The 24,020-nt window shown below is 41.8% G+C and overlaps 1 protein-coding gene and 1 pseudogene across 1 annotated transcript; both read right to left on the reverse strand.

Moving 5' to 3' along the window:
* Positions 1 to 2,116: 2,116 nt before the first annotated feature.
* LOC102278911 (olfactory receptor 4B1) lies at positions 2,117 to 4,646 on the reverse strand. Its single transcript, XM_005902036.2, has one exon. The coding sequence runs from the start codon at positions 4,056 to 4,058 to the stop codon at positions 3,099 to 3,101; it is 960 nt and encodes a 319-aa protein (XP_005902098.2). The 5' UTR covers positions 4,059 to 4,646; the 3' UTR covers positions 2,117 to 3,098.
* Positions 4,647 to 17,570: 12,924 nt separating this feature from the next.
* On the reverse strand, positions 17,571 to 18,468 carry LOC102277221 (olfactory receptor 4B1-like; annotated as a pseudogene).
* Between the last annotated feature and the right edge of the window lie 5,552 nt (positions 18,469 to 24,020).

Genomic DNA, 24,020 nt, shown 5'->3' on the forward strand with positions numbered 1-24,020 from the left:
ATCTATACCATGTTCTTTTCTAAAACTTTGATGTATACTGGAGACTTCCCTGGTGGTCCAGTGGTTAAGAATCCACCTGCCAATGCAGGGGACATGGGTTTGATCCCTGGTCGAGGAAGATTGCACATGCCAGGGAGCAACTACGCCTGTGAGCCACCACTACCGAGCCCATGTGCTGCAGCTACTGAAGCCTGAATGCTCTAGAGCCCATGGTCTGCAGCAAGAGAAGCCACCACAAGGGGAAGCCCGAGCACCACAACCAGAGCAAGCCCAGGGCAGCAACAAAGGCACAGCACAGCCAAAAATAAATAAACAGGGACAGAGCGGGTGTATGTATAATTACAGCTGATTTGCTTTGTTGCATGGCAGAAACCAACACAACATTGCAGATTTTTTTTTATTTGAATTTTTTTTAAATTTTTTATTCCTTTATTTCTCATGTGTTCCCCATCCTGAACCCTCCTCCCTCCTCCCTCCCCATACCATCCCTCTGGGTCGTCCCAGTGCACCAGCCCCAAGCATCCAGCATCGTGCATTGAACCTGGACTGGCATCTCATTTCATACATGACATTTCACATGTTTCAATGCCATTCTCCCAAATCTTCCCACCCTCTCCCTCTCCCACAGAGTCCATAAGCCTGTTCTATACATCAGTGTCTCTTTTGCTGTCTCGTATACAGGGTTATCGGGGAAAAAAATAAAAAACTTTAATTTAATGTATATTAACTATTCAGAATACTTCTGAAGTTCATATTATTGTTAATCTTCTTGTATTTATGAAAAACAGGTGGTGAGTGAAGTAGTACTTGGATCATGAGTTATGAGAGAGGGGCACTTGAAAGAGCCTGATGGATTTCAGAGCCTGAGTTCTTCTAATTTTAGCAGGAAGAGCTAGCACCCCACCATGAGACATGCCCATTAAAAATTCCTTAATGGATCTGGGGTTTGTTTTCTAGGTGTTGAAAATGTTCTGCAATTAGTGGTGATGGTTGCAAAATGTACTAAAAATGACTGAATTGTCCAACTTAAAATGGTCAAACTGGCAAAATTTATGTTCTGTAAATTTTGTCTCAATAAAATATTGTGTAAATAGTAAATGTATACAACTGTTACTTAACACTATTGTTGTTCAGCTGCTAAGTTATGTCTGACTCATTGTGACTTCAAGGACTGTAGCCTGCCAGGCTCTTCTGTCCATGGGATTTCCCGGGCAAGAATGCTGGGGTGGGTTGCCATCCTTCTCCAGGGGATCTTCTTGACCCAGGGATCAAACCTGAATCTCTTAGGTCTCATGCATTGGCAGGCATATTCTTTACCACTGAGCCACTGGGGAAGCCCTCCTTAAACTATTAAATAAATGTAAAAGAAAACTTTAAAAAAATAATCTGCAAAATATGATCTAGAAAGGATTGTTCATAGGCCTAAATGGTTTGTTTGTTTGTTTGTTTCTTTTTCAATAAGCACTGACAAAGCACCAGCTAACACATGACATTTAGAGTTGCAAAGAAGTATAGTGAATAGCCCTGCCCCTGAGAACTTGCATTCTAGTCAGAGAGAAAAACATACAAAATAATACCTCCAAAGTGATAAGGACAATGATAAAATTATGTAAAAATAACTATGGATGGAAAACAAAAGTTCAACTCAAGGAGGAGCAAGGTGAGATAAGAACTCATAGGAAAGTGATTTTAACATAGGTCTTAAAGGATATATAGGAGTTTGTCACAGGGAAAAGTGTGGTAAAGTCATTCCAGAAAGAAGTGGTATTTCCGCAGGCATTATGAATAGTCACCCATGTCAATGATTAGTGAGGATGACAAGCAAGTGGGGAAGATTTCCCGGTACCTTTAAAATCACTGTTCATCTGCATACTTAACCAGCTTCTGAGGAGAAAAAGAAAAACTTTTAAGGCCCATAACATAATATGATGGATGCTCCATCCCTCTGCAAGGAAGCTAGCTGCCTGCATTACTTCCCCTGATCCACAATGAGGACTGGAAGAATGGAGGGCAAATGCAAGAAAATCCATGTTATTCCAAAGCCAATAGAAACAAATTTTATTAAATTGTCTCTATATTCACAATGATAAGAGTCAGTTGAGTTAAAGGAGTTTCTGAGAGATGAACTAATAATTCAAAGACAAACTCTCTTATCCTGCTCCACCAAGAAACACTAATAGGATTGACAAGAAATGGACTTGGCTGATCAGTTAGAATGAAGGACAGAATGAGGAGCAGAAACACACTTGGACATTATTTCCCTCTCCTTCATTCTTCAAGTTAGGCTCAAGAAGTTTTTTATATTCTGTATTGATTTACATCTGTATAAAGCTAAAAGTAATCTTTTTTGTTAAAATGTGTGTCTTGATCTTTCCCTACTGGCAGCCAGGATCTATTGCCATGTTTGATCATCTTTAAAATTTTGGATGCAGGACATTATGAGAAGAGATTTAAGGACAATCTTTTGTGTCAACATGTCACAAGAACTGAAACTGCTCCAGGGTCTTTTCTATTACTTGTGCTCAAAAAGTCTATGGTACAAGATGCTAAAACAAGCAGAAGAATAGAAAAATCCCTGGGTGCAATTTTCAAAAACACAATTGCCCACGCTGGAAGAGTAGATAAGATTGGTACCCTTCTCCCCAAATATCCCATGATAATTTCTCTGTTTGGTTTCCTTTATATTGAAATATGGGTTGTTATTATTAGGGAGGTCAAATAAAGAGGGAAGCATGAAGAAGAAATGAAGAAAAAGGGGAAAGAAGGAAGGTGGAAGGGAGTGTAGGAAGGGAGTGACAGAATCACTTTAACATACAGATATTTGTCCAAGAGTGCTCCTTTTCATTCGTACTTAATTTGAGTCTCAGTGTTAACCAGTCCCATGAAAATGCTGAACATCACAGAGCCAATTAAGTTCTCTAAGATCAACAAGACTAGCTGACCTCAGTCCTTGGAACGTGACACTAGGGTACTACAAAGACTTTGGTTGCTAAGGAGAGTCACAGTACAGTAATGCTAAGTCCTTGCATTTGTTTCTGCCATTCCTGTATGTCCTACTAAAATTAAAATCCATTTCAAGGTAATAATCAGGCACACTTTTATAAATCAATTTCCCATTTTCGCTCCATCCCTGAGTTCTTCTTTTTGCCCCACAACCTCCTCATGGCAAGTTTCACCTCTGCATTTCTGAGTGTGTAGATGATGGGGTTCAGCATGGGGGTGACCACCGTGTAGAACACGGCCACCAGCTTGTCCTCAGTGAAGGTGGAGGGGGGCCGCATGTAGAGGAAGATGGCAGGTCCAAAGAACAAGATGACCACCGTGACGTGAGAGGCACAGGTGGAGAGGGCTTTGCGTCTTCCCTCTGCTGAATGGTTCCTCAAGTTGACCAGGATGACAATGTATGAGGACACCAAGAGGAGGAAGGAGAAGACAGAGATTAATCCACTGTTGGCCAACACAACGACCCCCTCCACAGAGGTGTCAGTGCAGGCAAGCTTGAACAAGGGATGGAGGTCACAGAAGTAGTGGTCAATCACATTGGGACCACAGAAGGGCAATTGGATGGTGATGAGAATCTGAATTATGGAGTGAAAAAAGCCTCCAAGCCAGGAACTAGCCACCAGCGCATGACACAGTCGATGGCTCATAATATTCATATAATGAAGAGGTTTGCAGATGGCTACATAGCAGTCATAAGCCATCACCACAAGCAAAAAGATCTCAGTGACCCCCAAAAAATGGGAGAAGAATATCTGAGCCAGACAGCCTTTCAGAGAGATGGTCTTAATCTTGACAAGTAAGTCTGTGATGAATTTAGGGACAATAGTAGAGGAGTAACTGATCTCCACCAGCGACAGGTGACTAAGGAAGAAGTACATGGGGGAACGCAGGCTCTTACTGACTCTAACTGTCAGAACAATGAGGCCATTGCCCACCACCGTGGCCAAGTACACGGGCAGAAACACCGCAAAGCACCCTCTCTGCACCTCTGGGTCCTGGAAAAGACCGGTGACAATTAACTCAGTCACATTATCAGTCCTCGCCATGGAATCCATTCCTGCAATAAAACAAACACTGATTATAACTAATTTGCCTCATTTATGGCAAGTTAGCATAAACCGCTTTACAATACAAACTTATTATGAACTCATTCTTTCAGTCAATATGTATTCATTCAATTTTCAATATGGTCAATGTAATAACACTTTATATAAACAAAATTTAGGCTCAGAGAAATGGTTATTTACCTGAAAGCTACCCTGGTGACTCAGACAGTAAAGAATCCATCTGCAATGAGAGAGACCTGGGTTCAATCCTCAGGTTGGGAAGATTCCCCTGGAGGAGGGCATGGCAACCCACTCCAGGATTCTTGCCTGGAGAATCCCATGGACAGAGGAGCCTGGTGGGCTACAGTCCATGGGGTCGCAAGGAGTCAGACATGAATGAAGCGACTAAGCACACAGAAAGTAGCAAATTCTGGAACTCAAGATCAGACTTTCTGAAAGGAGTCCAGGGTTCTTTCTAACTCACCTTAAGATAGTCTGAATTTTTGGCAGCCGGTCAAGTTCAGCACCTACGTTTTAACCATGTCCATTGCATTTTCATCACTCTGTCTTATTGGGGAATCCCCAAGACGGACTACTATCCTGAATCCTTCTTTCTTTCATCTCCATGGCAAGGAATCGTCTTCCCACTGATAATCCTTCCCTTCCAAAATGTCCTCAGTATTGTTCTCTTCACTCTGCCAGTCTTCAACCTACTCACGTCAGAGTCCTTCACCAGACTTGCAGCTTCAATACCTGTGTTTATATGACAAATGTTTGAACACTCTAGAGAGAATTCCACCCCCTAGTTTGTCTCCATCATTTTACTATTACTTTCCTGCCTCTTGCCCCACTGCTCAAACTGCTGACCGATTCTTAAATCAAAGAGCTTATCCTCTGAGAGTTGTGGCTGACCAGCCTTGCTTGTCCTGGTTCCAGGTTGGTCGGTGCATGCTAAGGCATTTCAGTCATGTCCGTCTCTTTGCAACCCCACAGACTATAGCCCACCAGGCTCTTCTGTCCATGGAATTCTCCAGGCAAGAATACTGGAGTGGGTTGCCGTGCCTTCCTCCAGGGGAGCTTCCCAACCCAGGAATCAAATCCACATTTCTTACATCTCCCTGTATTGGCAAGGAGATTCTTTACCACTAGTGCCACCTGGGGCTTTCCTAGCGGCTCGGACAGTAAAGAATCCACCTGCAATACAGGAGACCCAAGGTTGATCCCTGGATGGGGAAGATCTCCTCGAGGAGGAAATGGCAACCCACTCCAGAATTCTTGCCTGGAGAATCCCATGGACAGAGGAGCCTGGTGGGCTATAGTCCATGGGGTCTCAAAGAATTGGACAGGCTGGAAGTCAACAGCAAAGTATATGATAACTAAAGTGAAGATTCCTCCATGAGTTACTCCTCTGGAGAAGATATTTACCAACACCTCTTACACATCTATACAGTCTCAGGCTAGACTAAAGAAATACAGATTATGATACACCCCTCATGCTAACAATGTCATAATCAAGAAGCTACAGAGGATAACCACTCCTTGCCCCATCCTCCCACAGGGGAGGTGGAGTGATTTGGGAAGGAGAAACTAGAAACGCAATGATGGGCCCTTCCTCTCCCTTTCGGCAAAATGCTGTAGAGAGCGCAGTACCTATACTGCCCTGGGGCAGCCTCTGTCTCTATGGGGTGGAAACAGGTTACTGTGTGTGCTCACTCAGTCCTGTTCTACTCTTTGCAACCCCAGGGACTGTTGCCCACCAGGCTCCTCTGTTCATGGGATTCTCCAGCCAAGAATTCTCAAATGAGTTGTAATTTCCTACTCAAGGGGATCTTCCCAACCCAGGGATCAAACCTGTGTCTCTTGCATCTCCTGCATTAGCAGACAGATTCTTTACCACTTGAGCCACCTGGGAATTCCAGGCTACTCTGTAGGGTAGATCCAATGCTGCCATGGCTGGATATGGACTTTTACCTAAATCTAGAGCTCAGTTTGAGAAAGGCCACTTGGTACCAAATCTTAAACCTCAGTCTCTGTCATCACCTTTCTAATAGCAACAGTAACATTTTCCCCAAATTTCTTCTTTCTTTGCCTTGTTTCTGAATTAGTTCAACCTTCATAGAGGGAAAAGATAGATCAAGTTTTGTCAAAGTTCCAAATGATATCTGACAATCACTTTATAAGAGGAAAAAAAAAAAACTGTTACAACCTAAATATCTGTCAAAGCCACAGTAGAACTGACTGTCTATCCAAACAGGAGCTACAGCTTTCAAATTTCTTGGAAAGAATTACTGCTATGAGACAAAAGAAGAGGAATGGCCATTTGCAGAAGAAAAAGGGATCAGCCATCCATGGAAAGAGAAACTGTCTACCCAAGAAATAAAGGTTTCCAGGATGATAGTTGTGGCAGAGAAATTACATTGATACTCATGTCAAACACAAGCAATATTGAGAAATTCATCATAGTGGGGTCCTTTTTCAGTAATAACAGTGATGTGAAAACAAAGTACTCAGAATATCTGGCATCATCTCAGGATTTTGGAAAACCAAGTAGCTGAAATGTTACAAAATAAGATTGTGAAACTTCTCAAGAAGCTCTTATTAACACATTCTCATTCAGGAGCTCAAGAAAGGATTGGAACAGAGATTAGAGTTGAAGTTGAGGACACTAAGAATAACAGTGTGACCCAAAAGACACTTCAATGCCAGCATCAGCCTCAGAGATGCCCTAGCTTTTTGCTGTGTCCTATGTGATCCATGCCTCCCTTTCATTCCCATACCCAGTCAGTCACCACATCCCGTTAATTTTACCTTTAAACCATCTCTCCTGTGCACTTTCTCTCCAACCTTGCTCCCACCACCTCCATACTCACTGTCAACTGATGCTTAAGTCACCAAAGCCTCTTAGTCTCCACAACCTCCCACCCCATCCATCCTGCACACTGCCACCAGAAGATTGTTTCCTAGACCCTTCCTACCTTGGATCCTCCTCTGCTTGGGAATAACCAGTGAAAGCCTGAGTGCCTGGACTTACTTTTAAAGATTTTCACAGATGGAGTCATCTCAAAGGTCACCGCTTTACCCACTAAACTTAAACTCATCTCTGCTAACTCAAGGTCATCTCTCTCTCCCACAAGCCCACTCTGCTCACTCCCACCACAGAGACACCCTTCACCGGAAATACCCTCTCCGTGTCCGTCCCAAACTTACCAACCTTCCAGCCCCAATTCCTGTCCTGTGTGTTCAATGAATCTTGCAATTAACACTCCAACTTATATGTATCTCCTCTGAGCACTGCAAATCCTTTGGCGATTATCCTTAGATGTAAATCTGACCATGTTCCTTCTCTACCTAGAATCTAGCATCACCTCTTCACTGCCCAGAGAAGGAAATGACAATCCACTCCAATATTCTTGCCTGGGAAATTCCATGGATAGAGGAGCCTGGAGGGCTACAATCCATGGGATCGCAAAGAGTTAGACATGACTGATCATACACGCATGCCCCATTGCCCATGGCATAAACTGTAACATTCTTAGCATGGATTCCAGGTCCTTCTTGAATTGGCTACTACATATTTTCACAACCTTATTTTCATCCCCTGAATGAACCTCATACAGCTGTTTGCTAACCCAGAGTGTCCTTTCTCTCTTCTCTGCGTTTACTAATCCTTCTTCCTAGGTTTCGGGAGAACCTTGTTTCTATAGGAGAGAGAAACGCAATAATAAATTCTCTTCTTTATGATATATTTTACTTTACATACTTCTTTTATAGCAATTAAAATATATTTTGTAACTGTAGCCTCTATGTCTATATCTTCTACTTAGAAATACACTCTTTGTATTCAAAATTATCTGTTTAAAATTTTCTTAAAGCTTTATTCTTATTAATTACATTCTGGTTGATAATAATAGTAAGCATTTCAACAGTACCACGTACCAAACACTTTATAGGTATCCTTACACATTATTTCAATCAATTCTCAGAACATAACTGTGATATAGGTATCGTGATTATCATTCCTTTTTTACATATGAGGAAAAACGAATACAGGTAAGTGAATTAACCAGTCTAAGACTACACAGCAGTGAAGCCAGGATTTCAACCCAACTAGTCTGACCACTGGAGAAGGAAATGGCAACCCACTCCAGTATTCTTGCCTGAAAAATCCCATGTTCAGAGGAGCCTGGCGGGCTACAGTCAGTAGAACTGCAAAGAGTCAGACAAGACTGAGCAACTAAAGCACCACCACCAACAAAACCTGAGCACAGATTCTATGCTCTAACCAATACCCTTTACAATTTCTGGGTACATAACACATACATTAAAAAGTTAAATTTAAATATTCTAGGACCAATCTGAGAGATCACTCAGAACTGTTTAGAGTCCAATATTTCCAGTCTTTATTGCTCAGAGAAGGAATACCTGATAGTTTCTTTGTGGAAAACCACCATTTCCTATTCTGTAGTCTATGCCTTTTCTGTAATTATTCCTCTCTTTGCTACCCTCTCCCGTCCATTTCCGCCTTCTCTCTGCAAATTAAAGATTAGGCTCTTCTCCAACAACAAATCACCAATATACCTGTGAGCTTTTAGAAAGCAAATTCAATGATGTCTAAGACGAATCATCAAAAAGAGAGGAAAATTCAGGGGCTCTGAATCCAGGTTGATAATTGTATTATAATATATAGGAAATGAACAAATGCCACAGAAAGCATCAGATTCAGAGATTTTTAAGATCCTTCTTTTTGTAAAGAAAAACTACCCAACCACTGAAAGTCCAAGAGTTCTGAATAAATGGTTAGATCTTTGGACTATTTTAAATAATTTAAGCCATACACAATAATCAAGGGGAAACCTTCCCAGTGGAATTTCCTTTCTCTTGGGTGAAACTTTGTCAATTAAACTATGACTGAGGAAGGGTTTGGAATCTGTTTCAGTTAGTTTGGTGATGTTTCTAGAAAACTTTTGTACCCAAGAATAAGGTATTAAGAGAAGAAACTTGTATACGAATTGCTGATTCACTTCATTGTTCAGTATAAACCAGCACACCATTGCAAAGCTTTTTCAAAGCCAATAAAACTTTTTATTGTAAAGCCAATAAAAATTTTTTTTAAAGGGAGCTTGATAGTAAATCATAAAAACAATGTTTTTCCAGACTGGACTGCTGAGAATGAAAAAGAGAATAAATAGAGAAGAAAGAGGACTGGACACGGAGCCAAGACACCTGGGCACTAGCTCCAGTTCCGGAATTAACTACCTAAATTAAGCCATGTCATCTCACCCCTCCACTTCTCACTCTCCCCTGTTTCTGCTGCTGCTGCTGCTGCGTCGCTTCAGTCGTGTCCGACTCTGTGCGACCCCATAGACGGCAGCCAAGCAGGCTTCCCGACCCTGGGATTCTCCAGGCAAGAACACTGGAGTGGGGTGCCATTTCCTTCTCCAATGCATGAAAGTGAAAAGTGAAAGTGAAGTCGCTCAGTCGTGTCCGACTCTAGCGACCCCATGAACTGCAGCCCACCAGGCTCCTCCGTCCACGGGATTTACCAGGCAAAAGTACTGGAGTGGGGTGCCATTGCCTTCTCCCCCCTGTTTCTACTTCTATATAAATTGACAAAATTGAGCTAGACAAGCTCCACTGTACCTCCTAATTCTAACATTCATGGATTCAGGTCTAAGTTTCTTAGTTTCCTTGTGCTAAGCCTCCCCATCAATTAAATAGCACTAATAATAATGTAATATAGTGAGAATTTCCTCAGGAAAAAATGCATCATTCATTCATCCATTTATTTAACAAATAGTATCTAGTCTTATTATGTGCTAAACACTCTTCTAGGTGCTGGAAATTTGCTAGTAACAAAGCAAAGTCTCTCGGTTCATTGAGGTTTTGTTATTCAGTCACTAAGTGGTGTCCAATTCTGAGATCCCATGGATTGTACACCAGGCTCCTCTGTCCATTGAATTTTCCAGTCAAGAATACTGGAGTCGGTTGCCATTTCCTACTCCAGTGGATCTTCCTGATCCAAGGACTGTATCTTTGTCTCTTGCATTGGCAGGCAGATTCTTTACCACTGAGACACCAGGAAAGCCCCCTTCATTGAGGTTATATCTTTCATATACATATCAGGGCATAATGAAAACAGAGACAGATGATAAATAAATAAAACTTGATATGAAAATTAGATAGCAGCAGTCCTATCAAAACTATCCCCAAGAAAAGGAAATGCAAAAAGACAGAATGGTTGTCTGAGGAGGCCCTACAAATAGCTGAGAAAAGAAGAGAAGTGAAAGGCAAAGGAGGAAAAAAAAAGATACCTATCTGAATGCAGAGTTCCAAGGGATAGCAAGGAGAGATAAGAAAGCCTTCTTCATTGATCAATGCAAAGAAATAGAGGAAAACAACAGAATGGGAAAGACTAAAGATCTCTTCAAGAAAATTAGAGATACCAAGGGAACATTTCATGCAAAGATCGGTACAATAAAGGGCAGAATGTTATGGACCTAACAGAAGCAGAAGCTATTAAGAAGAGGTAGCAAGAATACACAGAATAACTATACAAAAAAAAAAAAATGTTAATGACTCAGATAACCACGATGGCATGATTACTCACCTAGAGCCAGATATCCTGAAGTGCAAAGTCAAGTGAGCCTTAGGAAGCATCACTATGAACAAAGCTAGTGGAGGAGATAGAATTCTAGCTGAGCTATTTCAAGTCCTAAAAGATGATGCTGTGAAAGTGCTGCACTCAATATGCCAACAAATTTGGAAAACTCAGCAGTGGCCACAGAACTGGAAAAGGTCAGTTTTCATTCCAATCCCAAAGAAAGGCAATGCCAAAGAATGTTCAAACTACCACACAGTTGCACTCATTTCATATGCTAGCAAAGTAATGCTCAAAATTCTCCAAGCTAGGCTTCAGTAGTACATGAACTGAGGACTTACAGATATTTGAGTTGGATTTAGAAAAGGCAGAGGAACCAGATATCAAAGTGCCAACATCCATTGGAACATAGAAAAAGCAAGGGAATTCCAGAAAAACATCTACTTCTGCTTCATTGACTACACTAAAGCCTTTGACTGTGTGGATCACAACAAACTGTGGAAAATTCTAAAGGAGATGGGATACCAGGTCATCTCACCTGCCTTTTGAGAAACCTGTATGCAGGTGGCAAAACAACAGTTAGGACCGGACATTGAACAACAGGCTGGTTCCAAATTGGGAAAGGAGTACGTCAAGGCTGTATATTTTCACCCTGCTTATTTAACTTATATGTAGAGCACATCATGCTAAATGCCAGCCTGGATGAAGTACAAGCTAGAAGCAAGACTGCTGGGAGAAATATCAATAACCTCAGATATGCGGATGACACCACTTTTATGGGAGAAAGTAAAGAGGAACTAAAGAGCCTCTTCATGAAGGTGAAAGAGGAGACTGGAAAAGCTGGGTTAAAATTCAGCATTCAAAAAACCAAGATCATGGCATCTGGTCCCATCACTTCATGGCAAATAGATGGGGAAACAATGGAAACAGTGACAGACTTTATTTGAGGGGGCTCCAAAATCACTGTGGTCTGGGATTGCAGCCATGAAATTAAAAGACATGTGTTCCTTTTTATAGGCAGAAAAGCTATAACAAACCTAAATAGCATATTAAAAATCAGAGACATTATTTTGCCAACAAAGATCCATTTAGTTAAAGCTAATATTTTTCCAGTAGTTATGTATGGATGTAAGAGTTGAACCATAAAGAAGGCTGAGCACCAAAGATTTGATGCTTTTGAACTGTGGTATTGGAAAAGACTTCTGATAGTCCCTTGGACAGCAGAGACCCAACCAGTCAATCCTAAAGGAAATCAATCCTGAATATTCATTGGAAAGACTGATGCTGAAACTGAAGCTCCAATACTTTGACTACATGATGCGAAGAACCAACCCATTGGAAAAGACCCTGATGCTGGGAAGATTGAAGGCAGGAGGAGAAGGGGACGACAGAGGGTGAGATGGTTGGATGGTATCACCGGCTCAATGGACATGAGTTTGAGCACACTCCAGGAGTTGGTGATGGACAGGGAAGCCTGGAGCGTTGCAGTCCATGGGGTCGCAAAGAGTCAGACACGACTGAGTGACTGAACAGCAATAACAAAGTCCTATCAAGAAAAATAAAACAGGTTGATGATAGGAAACCTAGTGGTTATTATTATATTACTATAGGTAGTAAGGAAAGGTTATCTCTTGCCAAGATCTCTGTCTGCTATCTTGAGAAGAAGCGTGGGGAATATAGGAGTGGGAAAACCAAGGAAACCTGTTAGGAGAACATCACAGTAACCTGGCCAAAGATGCTTGTGTTTCGGGCCAGGACAGTAGCAGTAAAGGTTTTAGGAAGTTTTTGGATTCTGCACATATTTCAAAGGTACAACTCATAAGATATGCCAATGTTTTGATTTAGAAAAGCAAAGAAGTAGAGCAATCTCAGATACCTCTAAGGGTTTAGACTAGAGCAAGCAGAGTGAAATAAGTCAGACAGAAAATGATAAATACCACATGCTTTCACATGTATGTGGAATCTCAAACAAAACAAACAAAACCGAGCTCACAGATATAGAGAACAGATTGGCAGTTGCCTGAGGCTGAGGGTGAGGAGGAGGCACAAATGGATGGAGGGGGTCAAAAGGTGCAAGCTCCCAGGCGTCACCACACACCTATCAGGGTAGTGGGCCAAGGAGCAATTTTGCCCTGATTCAGAAAAATAGGTACAAGTTTGTAGCAAAGTAAGCTCTGAAGTGTGTAGACTTGTGTATGCAACATGGTAGTCACCAGCCACATGTAGCTATTTAAATTCTAGTTCACTACAATTAAATAAAATTTAAAATTCAATTCTCCCATCATTAAAGTCATATTTAAGATGCTGATTAACCACATGGCTAGGCGCTACCATGCATGAGCACAGGTTTAGAACATTTCCATCATCACTGAGCCTTCTCATAGAACATGGATCTAGACCACAGCTGCTTCAGAAAAAAAACAAAATATTTTCCAAGGACATAAGCTCCATGCAGGCAAGACCTTCTCCCTCCTGTGTTTCGTTATACACCTCCAGCACTTAGACCAATGTCTGGCATGTAGTACATGGTCTTTAAGTCTTGTTGAATAAATTCTTAAATGAATCTAAAGCCCTGAAAGAAGTGGCTATTAAGTAAATTGTGCTACAATTAGACTTTGTGATATTACCAACCCATCAGAAATAACTTTTATGAAAAAATTTTAATTGCTTGGGAAATTGATGTGTAACTGAGTGCCTGAGAATATGGGCTAAACCTTGTATCCATTCTCTTCTTCCTCTTTGAGACTAGAAAAGAATGCTAATTTTAGCTAAAGCAGTTCCACACAGAATAAAAGATTATAGTTTCCAGGCTCCCTGGCAATTAAGGGTCACCATGTGATTAACGTCAGTGGAATAAGATGAAAGCAAAATTTCTGTGTGGACTTTGGGAAGTCTCCCAAAAGAGAAAACGATCTTTTAATTTTGTGGCTGCAGTCACCATCCACAGTGACTCTGGAGCCCAAGAAAATAAAATCCGTCACTGCCAGGGTCAGTCTGTAGCTAGGGACTAGATCCTGCATGCCACAGTGAAGACCTGGTGCAGCCGAATAAGTAAATAAAAATACCTTTTAAAAGCAAGAAATTACTATCATATTAGACAGGACGAACAGAAGGCATCATCAGCACAGCATGAGTTCTACTGAACAGCACACATATGGATCTCAGCAGTCCCCTGAGGTCACAGGCTGAAGCTACCTGCTGAATACATTCAGAATAAATACTCAGTCTCAATTTCTGATAATATTGTTGGACCGCCACAATCAAGCTGGATTTTCTCCCTCTGTACTTCTGTAGTTCTATCTCATAAGTTGCCCTTACTTTCTATTATATGTAGTCAAACCTATACCAAAAACAACACAAATAATAAATGGGGGAAATGTAGTACTTGCAAAGTGGTTTGCAGCATGCTATCAAATTTTCTTTTTTTAATTTTTTTATTTTTTAACTTTACAATATTGTATTGGTTTTGCCATATATCAACATGAATCCGCCACAGGTATACACGTGTTCCCCATCCTGAACCCTCCTCCCTCCTGCCTCCCTGTACCATCCCTCTGGGTCGTCCCAGTGCACCAGCCCCAAGCAAATTTTCTTTAGTAAATTTTTTTTATTTATTGTCTTTAAAGTATTTTTTAATGCTGAGACAGCATCAAGAATTGAGGACTAATTATATGATCAGTGACACTAAATGGTACAATTAGACTGTTGCTTCTGTGAATTGAGTAGGCATCTGTAAAACTTCACAACGCTCTCTGTCTCTTCAAACAATGAAAACAATGCTCTCCTTTGCTTCTTGTGCTTTTCCAGTGAGACAAGAATAAAGTGAGTAATTAATTCTCAACAGACCCACCAAGTCTCAACCCTCAATAGGTGAGGTAGTCTCTGAGAATCATGGCAACACGTTTGGAGTAGATACCATCTGCCCATGCGGTATTCACTGATGGTATTTTCTGTAGCTCCCAGTGAGGACACTAAAGCTGCACGTGAGTGAGAAGCTCCTCTCACAGCCTGCACCCTACATTCCTAACCAAGCATCAAGGGAAAGGGGGTTGCACTAACTTTCGCTCTGGATCAGATGCTTTCAGATACACATTAAATGAAGTGCACTCACATAAAAGATGAATGGGGAAGCCGCGTGACAGTCAACATCCACCTAACAAATATTTATTGAGTGTCTGCCACGTGCAGTTACTGTGCTAGGCACCTAAAGCAATTAGGCAACAGAGGATGCTTACCCCAAAGAAGCTGCAACACAAGAATCAGAATAAAGGACAGAGTATGGAGTAGAAACATACGTGGACATTACTTGCCTCTCATTTATTCTTCAAGTTAGAACTAATAAGAAATTTCTACATTCTATATTTATTTACTGTGGACAAAGCTTTGTTTAAATGTTTGAGTTGACCTGTCCCTATTGATAGCTAGAATTTATGACATTTTGATTTTTTTCAATTTATTGATGGTAAACATTGTGAGAGGAGATTAAAGGGCTATCTTTTGTGTCAACATGTCACAGGAACTGAAATTTCTCCAGGGGCTTTTCTGATACTTCTGCTCAAATGATCTATGGTTCAGTTCAGTTCAGTTCAGTCTCTCAGTCATGTCCGACTCTTTGTGACCCCATGAATCGCAGCATGCCAGGCCTCCCTGTCCATCACCAACTCCCGGAGTTCACTCAAACTCACGTCCATCAAGTCGGTGACGCCATCCAGCCATCTCATCCTCTGTCGTCCCCTACTCCTCCTGCTCCCAATCCCTCCCAGCATCAGGGTCTTTTCCAATGAGTCAACTCTTCACATGAGGTGGCCAAAATATTGGAGTTTCAGCTTCAGCGTCAGTCCTTCCAATGAACACCCAGGACTGATCTCCTTTAGGATGGACTGGTTGGATCTCCTTGCAGTCCAAGGGACTCTCAAGAGTCTTCTCAACACCACAGTTCAAAAGTATCAATTCTTCAGTGCTCAGCTTTCTTCACAGTCTAACTCTCACACCCATACATGACCACTGGAAAAACCATAGCCTTGACTATATGAACCTTTGTTGGCAAAGTAATGTCTCTGCTTTTCAATATGCTATCTAGGTTGGTCATAACTTTCCTTCCAAGGAGTAAGCGTCTTTTAATTTCACGGCTGCAATCACCATCTGCAGTGACTTTGAAGCCCAAAAAATAAAGTCTGACACTGTTTCCACTGTTTCCCCATCTATTTCCCATGAAGTGATGGGACCAGATGCCATGATCTTAGTTTTCTGAATGTTGAGCTTTAAGCCAACTTTTTTACTCTCCTCTTTCACTTTCATCAAGAGGCTTTTTAGTTCCTCTTCACTTTCTGCCATAAGGGTGGTGTCATCCGCATATCTGAGGTTATTGATATTTCTCCCAGCAATCTTGATTCCAGCTTGTGCTTCTTCCAGCCCAGCGCTTCTCATGATGTACTCTGCATATAAGTTCAATAAGCAGGGTGACAATATACAGCCTTGACGTACTCCTTTTCCTATTTGGAACCAGTCTGTTGTTCCAAGTCCAGTTCTAACTGTTGCTTCCTGACCTGCATATAGGTTATTCAAGAGGCAGGTCAGGTGGTCTGGTAATGATCTATGGTTCAAGATGCTAAAACAACCAGAAGAACAGAAAAATCCCTGCATGCAATTTTCAAAGACACGCTTATCCATGTTGGGCTTCCCAGGTGGCTCAGCAGGTAAAGAATCCACCTGCCAATGCAGAAGATGCAGGAGTCAAGGGTTCAGTCCCTGGGTTGGGAAGGTCCCGTGGAGGAGGAAATGGCAACCCACTCCAACATGCTTGCCTGGAAAATCCCATGGACAGAAGAGCCTGGCAGGCTACAATCCATGGGGTCACAAGGAGTTGGACACGATTGAGTAACTTAGCAGACATCCATGTCAGAAGAGTAGATCAGATTTTTTACTCTCCTCCCCAAATATCCCATGATAATTCTTCTACTTGGTGTCCATATTTAACTAAGTGTTGGTTGTCATCACTAGGGAGGTTGAACCAAGAAGGGACAATGAAGAAGGAAGGGGTGGGAAAAAATGAAGGAAAGAAAGAAGGGAGGCAAGAAGAGAAAGAAGGAAGGTGATCATAAAATAAGTGATTTATCCCCTAAAACACTTGTTAAACTATTCTCCTTTGCATTTGCACTTAGTTTGAGTCTTAATATTTTCTAATCTTGTGATGTTGTTGGATATCATGAAGCCAATCTGACCTCTGCCCTTTGATCATTACACTGGATTAGTGGGGAATCTTTGCTTACTTGCAACCCCATGGACTATACAGCCCATGGAATTCTCCAGGCCAGACTACTGGAGTGGGTAGCTGTTCCCTTCTCCAGGGGATCTTCCCAACCCAGGGATTGAACTCATGTCTCCCACATTGCAGGGGGATTCTTTACCAGCTGAGCCATCAGGGAAGCTCTTGCTAACTTAGGGAGAATCATAGTCACAGTAACATTAAGTCCTTACATTTGTTTCTGCCATTTGTGTACGTCACTAAAATCAAAATCCTGTATGCGAGAGAGCAAAAGAGACACAGATGTATAGAACAGTCTTTTGGACTCTGTGGGAGAGGGAGAGGGTGGGATGATTTGGGAGAATGGCATTGAAACATGTATAATATCATATAAGAAATGAATCGCCAGTCCAGGTTCAATGCAGGATACAGAATGCTTGGGGCTGGTGCACTGGGATGACCCAGAGGGATGATATGGGAAGGGAGGTGGGAGGGGGGTTCAGGATGGGGAACACGTGTACACCTGTGGCGGATTCATGTTGATGTATGGCAAAACCAATACAATATTGTAAAGTAAAAAAAAATAATAATGATAAATGGTTAAAAATAAAATAAAATCAAAATCCATATCAAGAAAAGATAATAATGAGGCACACTTTTATAAATCAATTTCCCATTTTCACTCCAGCCCTGAGTTCTTCTTTTTGCCCCACAACCTCCTCATGGCAAGTTTCACCTCTGCATTTCTGAGTGTGTAGATGATGGGGTTCAGCATGGGGGTGACCACCGTGTAGAACACTGCCACCAGCTTGTCCTCAGTGAAGGTGGAGGAGGGCCGCATGTAGAGGAAGATGGCGGGTCCAAAGAACAAGATGACCACCGTGACGTGAGAGGCACAGGTGGAGAGGGCTTTGCGTCTCCCCTCTGCTGAATGGTTCCTCAAGTTGACCAGGATGACAATATAGGAGGACACCAAGAGGAGGAAGGAGCACAGAGCAATTAAGCCACTGTTGGCCAACACAACGACCCCCTCCACAGAGGTGTCAGTGCAGGCAAGCTTGAACAAGGGATGGAGGTCACAGAAGTAGTGATCAATCACATTGGGACCGCAGAAGGGCAATTGGATGGTGATGAGAATCTGAATTATGGAGTGAAGAAAGCCCCCAAACCAGGAACCAGCTACTAGTATGTGACACAGCTGACGGTTCATAATGCTCATATAATGAAGAGGTTTGCAGATGGCGACATAGCGGTCATAAGCCATCACCACGAGCAAGAGGATCTCAGCGACCCCCAAGAAGTGAAAGAGGAATATCTGAGCCAGACAACCCTCCAGGGAGATGGTCTTAATCTTGGAAAGTAAGTCTGTGATGAATTTAGGGACAACAGTAGAGGAGTAACTGATCTCCACCAGCGACAGGTGGCTAAGGAAGAAGTACATGGGGGAACGCAGGCTCTTACTGACTCTGACCATCAGAACAATGAGGCCATTGCCCACCACCGTGGCCTCTCTGCACCTCTGGATCCTGGGAAAGACCGCTGATAATTAACTCAGTCACATTATTTGTACTCGCCATGGAATCCACTCGAAGAAGATGGATTTAAGAGAAGAGACCTGTGATAAAACAAACAGTCATAACACCCAGTCGTTCATGCTTACTTAGCACTTGCCTGTTGATGGAACTCTCACACATATCTGACTGGTTCATTTATTTGATCACTAATATAGTAAATGTTTGTCCAGTAGCCCAGTTTATGCAAGATGTGATTCAATATATCTCACAAAAACTATAATCTCCATATCCTAAGTGAGAAAACTGAGGCTCAGAGAGGTGGAAAATTAACCAAGCCTTCCAGTAAGAAATAGATTCAGAACAAGAACCAAATTGTTTTATTCTAACATGTTATTTCAAGGAAACCACACTGAAAAAAATAATTACTATCTCCAACATTTGAGAATGGGATAATTGTTAGTCATTAATATATATGTTAATTAATATATATTAATAGCATCTATATATAGATGCTATTAGTTACTCTCATCAGTTACTCTCTTGTTTTCTCCTTTTGTTCCCCAAAAATGCCAATCCCATTGATAATCCTCCCTTTCTAAAGAATCCCTTTAATATTTTCTTTGTATAAGTTAGACAAGTTTCTGAATTATTTTAGACCTATGCTTTCACTCAATCCCACAGCTTCATGAATTTTTACCAACATTTTTTGAAATTTTTGGCACTGGAGACCAAGGTAAAACTCTAGGAGCTGTTGAGAATATAACTCACTATCAAAGACAGTTTAAATATAACACATGGAGATTCACCAGTTTGCTATTTTCTGTCTTCCAGTTTCCCTGCCATTGAGAAACATTTTTGCCAGCAGGAGGTAAGGATTTATTTTAATTCAATTCTTTGACCAAATATTTTATTAAGGACCTCCCATGTGCCTCAGAGATCCAGGATGTATGAAAGAAGATGGCTCTCACTCTTAGGAAGCTTGCAACTTCATGCAATTAAATGGCACATTTATTAATGAGGCAGAGAAAACCGTCAAAATTCCTCTGCTTTTGAAACTACTTTGAAATAGCTCATTCCTCTTATTTTTTCCTTCCGTCTCTTGTGCATCCATAGTGAAATAGATTAATCACCTCCTTTCTCCCCAGTTTTTCTCTTGATGAGAATTTGAAGACATATACAAAGTGAAAATATGCTAAGAGAATCCTCAATAAGTTACTTGGCTAAAACTGGGGAAGAAATGGGACATTGAAGGGTAAAAAAAAAGGTGGGGGGAGCACCGAGAAAACACAGCTGAGCAGGAGAGATGAAGCAAGATGGAGTTCCCTTAGTCAAGCCTGGGGCTCTGCAATGATGTAGAAGGATGGGATGGAGGAGAGGAGGGGAGGGGATATATGTATAATTATGGCTGATTCGTGTTGTCATATGGCAGAAACCAACACAACATTGTAAAGCAATTTCCCTCCAAATAAAAAAGTAAATTTAAAAAAATGATGGGGCTCCCTTACTGATTCAGGGAAACAGAAAGAAGGAAGGTGTTAAAAACAACCCAAAGAGGCTGTGAAATAGTTTGGTTCCTTAAGGAGACTAAACCACGTGGCTACCGGATGTTCACCATTTTCATCGCCAAGCTAAGCATCAGATACTATTGCCCTTTATTCAGCTTCTGCTGTGTGCTGGATTGTGGTAAACATGTTACAATCCTCTCCTCGTGTAAATCTTCCTACCACTTTGAGGTAGTGAATGGAAAGGTGAGGAAACTGTGACTCAGAGAGGTTAAGTTACTCACCCAAAGAAACACAGTTTATGAGTGGTCAAGTCAAGGCTGAAACCCAGGTCAGTCTAGAAGAGGGAGGAAGAGCCTCCTTCACCATGGGCAACGGATGAACCTGAGGGACGAGAGCTAACAAGGAAAGAGCGTAATACACGAACGACGCTTTTCTAGCGAAGATAAAAGTACTATAGTACCCTCCCTCTTGTGGCTCAAAGAAAAGCATACCCTTAGCTATTGGTTCAGTCTCTGATGCCACAATATTCTTACAGGAGTACCTGATCCTTAGGTGAAGAAATATGTCTATATACCTTAGAGTCCAGATTAGACATCAGAGTCTGGTGTAGTGAGCTCTGAAACAGAACAAGGTCGTCAAAAGGGGCATGTATTCAACAAAGTTGGAGGAACAGATAGAAAGGCAATATTAACGCCTCAGGGGGAGTTCCTGGAGCCTCTGATTCATGGGCAATGGACAAAAAATTGTAAAATAAGCAACATCAATCATCTTACTTGCCCCCAGGAGTAAAGAAAGCCAACTTTTAAGAGAGAAAAGCAACACTCAGGTTTTGTACAAAGTGACACATTCCCAGGTGCCTTGTATGTCTGTTTAACCTAGTCCAAGCTACCACTATCTCATGGCTGGATTACTACCATATGCCCCTAACTGCTCTTGCTGCTTCCACCCCTCTTGAAAGATCAGTCAGATTGTGTATCACACATACATCCTCAAAAAAGGAAAAACAACATCCCTACCAAAGTCTTTCCTGGCTCCCACAGGGAAAAAAAAGCTACAGAGTCCCTCCCGCAGACGGTTACGTGGTTCCCACTCTTTCCCTGGGCACTGACGCCATCACTCTTCCATTTCCTCAGTGTTTTGCAACCACAGGATGTAGGACACAGTAGGGACTGTCCAGACTCATTCTAGGGTCCTGACTGACATGTAATGTCATGGCATAGGATAAAACTGTCAGTAAACTAGAGCTAAAAGTGATCAGCTTCTTGTTATAAGGTTTGACTTGATATTTCCATTTTGATAGCTAGGATTTATGCCATTGTGATCTTTTGGTGGAGGGAATAGTTCCAGGTTCATGGATCGCTGGACAGAAGGAAAGAAAATACAGTAAGGACATCTGGTTGAGCGGACTTACACTCTCCTCCCAGATCGATCTAGAGAAGTGGTCACAAGAGCAAGTACTGCAGCTGGCAGCCAATTCTCAGCTCTGTCACCACATATCACGTGTCCTTGGGAACAGCTTTTCTCATTCTCTTAGAATGGGGTAACAATTCCTATGTGACATATTTGTTGCATGAATTAGACATGAGATAAAATATATAAAGCACTTAAGAGGGTTGCCTGGCAAATAGGAAGTTCTCAATTAATAGGAGCTATTATTAGCTCAGACTTCCTGGTATTTATTTAGATCTCTCTGGTTTCTCTTTCCCCCTGGCCCAAGAGAAAGACAGTCCATGACTAATTACCTCTTCTTCCCTCTGTCACTTCTCCAAATAAAACCCTTACTGTGGAATTAAGTATTACAAAATAATCCATGGGTTGCATGTAAAAACCTAGATAGGTAAATGATGGTCTAGACCCTAACTAGTTAGAATTTTCTCCTCTAACTTCGAGGCTTTCCAGGTGGCTCAGGGGTAAAGAATCTGCCTGCCAATGCAGGAGACACCAGAGGCTTGGGTTTGATCCCCGTGTCAGGAAGATCCCTAGAAGGAACCTATAACCCACTGCAGTATTCGTGCCGGGATAATCCCATGGACAGAGGAGCCTGGCTGGCCACAGCTGTGGGGTCACAAAGAGTCGGACACGGCTGAACACACACACAAGACTGAGCATAGAGTCCCAATGAGAGAAATCTAATAAGGACACGATAATAAAGTGATAGGCTGAAGACTTATTGCTATGAGCTCAAATCACATCACGAGAGCCTCCTTCCCACTTTGGACCTCCAAGTGGTATTTCATGGAATCCCATGATGTGAAAGCCAAAAAAATAAAATAAAAGCCTTTAGGAAACATCCTGTCCAGTCCTCTCCTTTTTATAGAAGGAGAACCCAAGATCCAGAGAGAAGAGTGACTCACCCCAGATCGCACAGGGATTCGGAGCCTCTCGCATTCTGTCAACCTGTGAAAACCTCCAGGCACGCCATTACCTACCTGGTACGGTTAATGTTCAGTATTAGAGCAAGGAGTATTTCTCCTTCTGTTGCAAGAACTCTTCACTCAAACAGATGTCCTGGGCTGAGGAGAGAAGGCTCTCTTCACAGCAAAACCCTTCCACTGGGTTTCTTTCTCTGCACTGAAGGCCCCTAGTGAGTTAATCCACTTCATCTCAGCCAAGGCGCCAGGTGCGACTGAAGAAATTTTAGAGCTGAAAGGAAATCTGTAGACTGTTAACCTTCTCAATTTACCCATGGAGCAACTGAGGGCCAGAGAGTTTAACTGACTTCTCAAAGTCAGATAGCTAATTTTTGGTCAAGTTGCTGAGGCACTGTTTCTGAAATACTGGGATTGTCTCTAGAAATTTTGGTTTTGTGATGGTTATTGCCAATAACAGTGTCAATTTTGCTATCATATGACAAAACCCCACAGGCCCTGTGATCTTTTAGAAAATGAACAGCCTATGGTGATGAGGATAAATCACAAAGGGAAAGATTTAGGAAATTGGTCCCTTAGCCAGTCTTTAGATCAACCATTTAGAAACAGGAAAATAGCTACCAAAAACAGCTAACCAGTAAGCTTTAGGTCCTGCTGCTGGTTTAGGAAACCTACTCGCTCTCTAGAAAACCAAAGATGGTTTTTCAATATGGAGATGCTTGAACTATTTAAAACAAATTGAGCCACATGCTGTGATCAAGGGACCAAATTTCCCCATGGCTTTTTGTCTCTAGCGTGAAACTTTTCCAAGAAACAGAGTTAAGAAAAAGTTCAAAATGTGTGTCAATTAATTTAGAGAACTTCAAGAAGTTCACAAACATCCATTAATTATGCTCTGCGAGAAAAAAACTAAAAATACGACATCAGGAGAGTTTTTGCCCCAACTTTCTGAGCTACCATGAGAGTATGAGTCTGCAGGGAGAAAAGAGGACTAGCCCAGGGGAAGGGACTACAAACTGGATCACTTTAGGCAAGTTCCTTCATCTCTATGGGTTGCAGTTCTACAGACATAAAACGGCAGAATTGGACTAGATTTCTTTCATGCCCCTTCTCACTCTAACAACCTGTGCTTCAAGGTCACTTAGACTTAAATACAACACAAGCAAAGATGATGATCATGATCAAAATAATAATAATAATTGCCATTTATTGAGTACCTACCAGGTACCAGGCACTATACCAGACATTTTGTGACCCTTATCTCTTATAGTCACAGCAGTCCGACAGGGCAAATTTTCTCTCTTTTTATTTTTTTTTAAGTGTACAGATTGACACTTCTTTTTTTAAAACTTTTATTGGAATATAGTTGATTTACATTGCTGTGTTAGTTTCAACAGCAAAGTAAATGAGTTGCACATATACATGTAGCCACTCGTTTTAGGGTTGTTTGTTTCTTCAGTTCTTTTCTCATCTAGCCTATGGGAATATTGAGTAGAGTTCCCCGTGCTATAAACAAGGTTCTTATCAGTTACCTATTTTATATAAAGTAGTGTGTATATCAGAGAAGGCGATGGCACCCCACTCCAGTACTCTTGCCTGGAGGATCCCATGGGCGGAGGAGCCTGGTAGGCTGCAGTCCATGGGGTCGCTAGAGTCGGACACAACTGAGCGACTTCACTTTCACTTTTCACTTTCATGCGTTGGAGAAGGAAATGGAAACCCACTCCAGTGTTCTTGCCTG

The sequence above is a fragment of the Bos mutus genome, chromosome 15 (genome assembly GCF_027580195.1).
Source record: "Bos mutus isolate GX-2022 chromosome 15, NWIPB_WYAK_1.1, whole genome shotgun sequence".
NCBI classification, from domain to species: domain Eukaryota; kingdom Metazoa; phylum Chordata; class Mammalia; order Artiodactyla; family Bovidae; genus Bos; species Bos mutus.

Excerpts from the sequence above, each read along its gene's own strand:
- LOC102278911 (XM_005902036.2), bottom strand. The coding sequence starts at position 4,058 with ATGGATTCCATGGCGAGGACTGATAATGTGACTGAGTTAATTGTCACC.